Raw genomic sequence first — 6,601 nt, 5'->3', positions numbered from 1 at the left:
ACTCCTAAAATCATTGGTTAACATTTACCTTACGTGGCTTTGAGAACATTTACTAACCTTTTAAAAGATGGGAGTTGCTACGGTACCCTCAAAGATGGAAGGGTTTCAATACATTTTTCTATGTAAACTCATAAAAATTTTTAAAAAAATTAATTTAATTATAAAATAAATAATCTAAATTATACTTATAAAATAAAATGTAAGATAAAATTATAGAGATTAAAATTATAAGTTTTCAATAATATTATAAAATATTAAAGAAAAAAAAATTAATAAATAGTAGAAATAAAAAGTTATTAAAATTACAATATAGAAATTCAAAAATTTAAGACAAAAAGACAAAAAAATATACTTAAAAAATTATTAAAATTAAAATATAAAAATTCAAAAAATTTAAGTGAAAAGATAAAAATATACTTAAAAAATTATTAAAATTAAACTATTTAAATATATAATAATATTATTACAAATAAATTAAAATATATAAAATAAAAATAAAATGACTAAATAATTTAAAAATTAAAAAAATAAAATATCATAAATATTATTTAAATAAATTACTAAAAATATAAAATATAAAAAACTGTACCGGTACCCTCTCAAATAAGATGGGTACCATAGAATTTCTCTTAAAAGATAACCGACACTAGATAATTAAAAACATTTTCCCCATGTCGGTTTATTAATTGGCCTACAAATTTTGTGTACACGTATACGTGAATATCTCTTGAGGGTAGCTAAATATGGACCTCCAATTAAAGGGCATTACTCCTCCACGTGATTTGTTGAGATATCAAATAGTTTGTGTACTAATTGATTTACACACAATTTTCTGGATAACAACCTTTGCCTTCGTTGATGATGGAATATACTATTTTAGCCGCAAAAATCACCAATAATTTCTCATTGACTGTATGGAAAAATAATTGTTTCAAATAAGTCATGTCAAATTGAACTGTCATAACGACCAACCAGAAAGAGAAAAAAAAAAAAAACTCAAGAAATGAACCTAAATTCTCATCCCTGGCCTATTTTCTCAAATAATTGTAAATGAATGGAGAAAAACCATGTTAGTTTTAACCAAGTTCATTGATCATTGAATGTCACATTGGTCCATTCCTATTGCCATTTGAAAACGAGTCAATGACTTTAAAATCAAGTCCTCTTGTTCGTCCAGGTGCACCCCCTTTAAGTGAGAAGACATCTAACATGATCCTGTTAAGCCGAATACAAAGTCAGCACATAATGTCGTCCTTGATTGCTAAAATAAGGATCTGACTCCTCTGAAGTGAGTAATCTCGGCCATTGATAAGAAAATTAACAATTAATGTTGCATGCACATGCATAATAAATCATGCACGTAATGTTAAATAATTCGTTTTTCTCATCAATGATTGAAATTACTCCCATTGGAGGCAAGTTCATAAATAAATGCGTATAACAAGACTTACAAGTTCTTTGATTCCTTTTGTAGTTCTGAAGAGATGCAGTTTATGATGATTTTGTCATCAATTTTTGAGACTGAATGATCTTTTGGGATTTTGATGATCTCTTTTGGTGCTGGATTGATAAAAATTAAACATACCAATTTAATTTCATGTTGCTATAACATTATGTGAATCTAGGACAAATTTATCTGCTTTAGGAAACCTCATACCTGACTTGGGAGGAGGAGTGACACAACCATGAAGTCCCAATAATTTCTGCACCAATGAATGTTTTAAATTAAGCTTAACAGTTGAAGAAAACTGAGTTCATGTAAGGAAGTACGTGTGTCATTGTAAAACTTAATAGTTACCTTCAGAGACACATAACACTCCTCAAGTTTGTCATTGTATAAGATGTGATCAAATATGCCTGATGACTTCCCTTGCTCAATCTCATTCTGAGCATTTCGTAACCGCTTTAGGACCTGTTCTTCTGTCTCTGTCCCTCTGCTCATAACATAAGATTTTGAGTCCTTAGAGCAACATTGTGGGGGATTTTGACAGTTAAAGGGGCACGTGTAAGAAGCTATAACTCACCGGTCACGAAGACGCTTCTCCAGCTCTTCCATTGATGGGGGGCAGACAAAGATGAACATGGCTTCTAGAGAACTAGCCCTCACAGATCTTGCCCCTTGAACATCAATATCAAGAATACATCTCTGAACAAAATGTAAAAAATAAAGTTTCAGTATCTGAGATGACAAAAGAGTTCAAGTCATACCTGAAGGAAAGTAAGTAATGCTCACAAGGATACATGGATATGATTGCACCCGTAATCATCAAACAGAAAATTCAATTTCATTACCATCAAAAGGCAAGACCACAAAACAATGATGCATTTTAACAGTTTGATTTTGCTTGGATATTTTGTGAGAATATTCACAACATATGCCTTTAAGATAGAATTTACGGTGAGTGGGGGCAGGGGTGGGGAGTGTGTTATATTTGATAGAATTATCTTCATTTCCACAATATGTTGTATTAAAATTTATCAGTGTGCATCAGTGGCAATTCAACATGACATTCTGCTATGCTATGCTTTTTGACAAGGGCATTGTAAAAATCAATAGATTGCTAAGAGTACTTTGATGAAGCCTAATTATTATTTGAGGGTCTTCATTGAAACAAGAAACAATAAAAGCAAGGCATCTTCAGAGAGAGATTGATTTGTATAATTTTACAAGTATAGCATAAGACAAGTTTAAAATTCAAAAAATTTCAGGACAATGAGTGTGAGGAACTTACTTTCCCGGCATCTGATACCAGCTCCACAGCCTCAACACTGGTCCCATAAAGATTACCATGGACAGAAGCAAACTCCAGAAACTTTCCATCTTTAATTTCTTTCTCCATAACACTTTTCTGAGTAAAATGGTAATGGACCCCATCTTTCTCCATGCTTCTTGGTGCACGGGTTGTGTGGCTCACAGAGAAACCAAACATAGAGGGAAATTCCTTCATGAGCATTGATATCAATGTTCCTTTACCTACTCCAGAAGGACCACTGATAATAACAGGTTTCTCAGCATTTCCCATCACACCCTTACTCCATGCTACAACCTCGGTCCCCAAAAGCTTCTTCTGCATCCTTACATATTGAGTGTCTACCTGCCAATATTAATTAACAAAATGGAAACATTTAACACCGATCCAGCCAAAATGGTAATCAAATATTTTTTAGATTTTCCAAGCAATAATAGTTCTTTGCATTAGATTAAGGACCAGGGTTTGAAAACACAAACCTCCAAAAACCATATACAATCATCTGGCTTAGAATTTTTCTTGAGAATTAGTATTCGGTCTTTCAGAAGCACAGCTGAGTGGCCATTACATGAAATGGGTTTGGTGCCTAGCTCAACGACATTAACCCTTCACATTAAAATTGATGTCAGCAACAGAATTAAGAGAGATATAGAGAGAGAGAGAGAGCGAGACAGAGAGAGAGAGAGAGAAAGCAATGAGATAAGGGACAATAAACTTACCATTCTCCAAGAATTTGAACTTTAACAGAAAATGTTTCACCCTCGGTTCCACCAATGACAAACTGGCAAACAAATGGAGGTCCATCTTATGTTTTAGACAGAAGATTGATAGAGTTTAAATCAAATTAATAAATAGGAACACTTTGAAGGATGACGTGCATAGCATACTGTATGATCAATATTCAATACCTTTTTATCACCAACGATAGTAGCAGTTTCCAAAGCCCCACTTTTTGATTCAAGGCCATTGCTACTTCCTTTCTGCAGGTCTTGAACAATGAAAACAGGTGCTTCTCCCTATTGATCACAACCAAAAAAAGGGGTTACACATCAAATCAAAATCCCACCTTGATCCAATATCACAAGCTAACCGCATTCCTCATTTTGCAACCATTCATTCAAATCCACCAAAGAAAAAAGGTTCCTCAGTGCTTACCATGGAGAAATCCTTGCCAGAATCCAACCCTGATCAATACACATAAACAGAAATCAATCCCACGAGGGATCTACCCATATACATAAAAGTTTGCATTGTTATAAACACAACCGAATGAGATTTTTCATACAGTTCATCAACAAAAAGAAAGCTTGCGGCTAAAATCTTTCTGATCCCAAACATGTATGAAAAGAATTATCGAGACTTGACTTTTACTCATATCCCTCTGATCCCACATTATAAAACTCTGTGAAAATTACCCAATGAGAAAAAGACAGAGAAAAGAGAAGAAAAAGACAGAGAAGGGGCAATGAAACAAGGGTGGATCAAAGGAGAACGACCCAGATCGCATTGCCTAAAAAGGTGAGGCCTTTGAGGGGTTGAGAGCAACAATGTTGATGTTAACGTTACCTTAGGCTTATAGTAATAGCTGAAAGAAGTTGGTGGGTGGTGGTGGTGGTGGTGTGTGCAGAAAAGAACAAGGCTTGTTTGGTCTATTTTGAGGTGGCAAGCATGTGTTGAAGGGTTCAACTTGTGTCTTCTCTCGTTGACAACGTTTTCAACTTTCGAAACAAAGAGTTTGGGATGCGGAGAGAGAGGCGGCAGAGGAAGGTGCAACAAAAATCAGGGAACGGATTTTCATATTTGTAGGCGCAAAATAGTGAAAAAAAAAGGGGTTCGGTTTTTTTTTTCCCCTTTCGGTCGCGTTTCTTTCACGGACCGGGAAGACCGGCTTTCGTTTTCTTGAGGTGCGTGTGAAGTATAGTCTGTTTAATTTCCTTTGACAATTAGTAATCAATCAACAACTTTTTTTTTTTTTTTTGCATTAGTAATCTATCAATTTAATTTATTTTTACTAAAAATTAAAATATAGAGAGAGAAAAAAAAATATACTCCCTCCGTTTTTTTTTCATAGTCGTTTAAGGTTTTGCACGGGAATTAAGGAAATCATTGATATTTTAGTTTTCAAAAATATTTATTACTTACTTTCCTATTTTACCCTTCTTTTTTTTGCATTTTTTAGACTGTTGAACTACTCCATTAAATAGTTGTCACTTTTTTTTGTTTTTTTATAGTATTTTGTTGGGAACATATTGCTCTTATAAATGCACATTAACTTTATATGAGTAGTTAGAGAAAAATTAGGTAGATATTAAAAATAAATACACACATTTTTCAGGAAACATGTATTAATTATCAAGGGTAAAAATGGAAGAAAAAAATTAATAACTTATTGATTTTAGTAATATGACAATGAAAAAAAAATAACAAATTTTGACAAAACGACTATGAAAAAAAAACGGAGGAAGTATTTGTTTCCCTTAATTATTGATATAAATGAAAAATCAAATACAATAAACATAAAAAAATAACACTATAAGGATAATCTCTAAAGACATGCATTATTGTCTTTAGCAGGGAAGAACATTATGGACAAAGATTATTCTCGAAGAGATGGCTTTGTTGTCTCTTATCATTGGTAGCAAGGGCATCTTCACAAATTTGTCAAATGAAGAACTAAATTTTCTTAGGTAGTTATGATTTCCAAATCCTCCTTTAAGTCAAATCTTTCACCAACTCATGAAACTATCAAAGCCAGATGTAACTAAAGCTTGCAAAATAGATACTTGAGTCATTACCTTTCCAACTAATCACATTCAATCCTAAAGGGAATGAGGGAACTTCTATGGCACAAACTCTTTGGATTATACTTTTAGGAAGCATACCCCATAGGGAGGGTACATCTCATTTCGTGTTAACCCAAAAATTTGAAACCTGCAACAAAGAGTCAACAATATGCACATAGGAAATATACGTGCAAAGTTGTCTCTAACCCAATCAGTTAGAGAACCAAAAAGATGAATAATTTGTTCTAAAAGACGAGGTTAAAACCTAACATGAAGAGCATCTCAAGGTTTAATAATACTATGCCAATCATAAGAAGCCCCAAGTTTGACATCAATAAAAATAATGGAACTATCCTAAAGATAGATTGAGCTTAACACCTGAACCCAATGTTTATTACAACCTTGAAGGAGGTGCCATACCAGCTTCTCAAGGAGTGGAATGTTGGCATCACAAGAATCTCAAATCCCGAGACCCTCAAGGAGCTTGCGAAGAGAAATAAATGCTAAGAAGCTAAATTCCAACACCTAGTTGTAGTCTTGGATTACTAGAGCATAGATTGTGTACATTGATCAAACATAGAGAAACCTAAACATAAAAGCCACAAAGTTTGCATGTTATAAATGAGAATGGATGGCAAGACTAAGTTGGTCAAAAAATGCACATATATAAAGTGACACCCTAATTTGTCCTAGAATACTCTCCTTTTTATGTGCAACCCAGAAAAGTATAGTGTTTATTTATTGTCTATTTACATATTATTATAAAATTTAATAATATTGATATTGGTAATTATTGTGGTAGGTGATTTTTTTTTTATCAATATCAATATTATTAGAAAATATAATATCTAATAGTATTATATAAATAGACAGTACATTTTTTTTGGGTTGCACATAGAAAGGAGAGTATTCAAAGGTAATAAAGGTGTCACTTTATATATGTGATTTTATAATTTACTAGCTCAATTTAACAACTTGTCATTCTAGGACACCAATCGAGATTAGACTTTACCCACCACATCTTCAAACATAGCCTTGTTCACTCACTCTATGAGTAAGTTAATTGAT

The 6,601-nt window shown here is 32.9% G+C and overlaps 1 protein-coding gene across 3 annotated transcripts; it reads right to left on the bottom strand.

Annotated features, from left to right (window-relative positions):
* Nucleotides 1–874: 874 nt before the first annotated feature.
* On the bottom strand, nt 875–4,537 carry LOC109802273 (guanylate kinase 2). Of its 3 annotated transcripts, XM_029271993.2 has the most exons (12): nt 4,317–4,537; nt 4,036–4,152; nt 3,906–3,934; nt 3,659–3,766; nt 3,470–3,531; nt 3,230–3,356; nt 2,733–3,095; nt 2,025–2,146; nt 1,799–1,934; nt 1,658–1,703; nt 1,452–1,560; nt 875–1,215 (listed from the first exon to the last, which is right to left on the bottom strand). In XM_029271993.2, the coding sequence occupies exons 2-12, from the start codon at nt 4,040–4,042 to the stop codon at nt 1,104–1,106; spliced, it is 1,221 nt and encodes a 406-aa protein (XP_029127826.1). In that variant the 5' UTR covers nt 4,043–4,152; nt 4,317–4,537; the 3' UTR covers nt 875–1,103. The 3 variants fall into 3 exon arrangements, with proteins under 3 accessions (XP_029127826.1, XP_020219161.1, XP_029127825.1); XM_020363572.3 differs by lacking the exon at nt 4,036–4,152 and having other exon boundaries at nt 4,317–4,536; XM_029271992.1 differs by lacking the exon at nt 4,317–4,537 and having other exon boundaries at nt 4,036–4,310.
* Nucleotides 4,538–6,601: the final 2,064 nt, after the last annotated feature.

Source organism: Cajanus cajan, chromosome 7 (assembly GCF_000230855.2).
Source record: "Cajanus cajan strain Asha chromosome 7, NIPB_CcT2T_4, whole genome shotgun sequence".
Classification (NCBI taxonomy): domain Eukaryota; kingdom Viridiplantae; phylum Streptophyta; class Magnoliopsida; order Fabales; family Fabaceae; genus Cajanus; species Cajanus cajan.
This window is presented reverse-complemented; position numbering and strand designations above follow the sequence as displayed.

Bases quoted from the DNA above. Each gene is read 5' to 3' on its own strand.
- LOC109802273 (XM_029271993.2), bottom strand. The intron at 1,704-1,798 runs GTAACTATTAAG...TCATTGGTGCAG, and splicing joins AGTGTTATGTGTCTCTGAAG to AAATTATTGGGACTTCATGG. The intron at 1,216-1,451 runs GTAAGTCTTGTT...TCGGCTTAACAG, and splicing joins CAAAAGGAATCAAAGAACTT to GATCATGTTAGATGTCTTCT.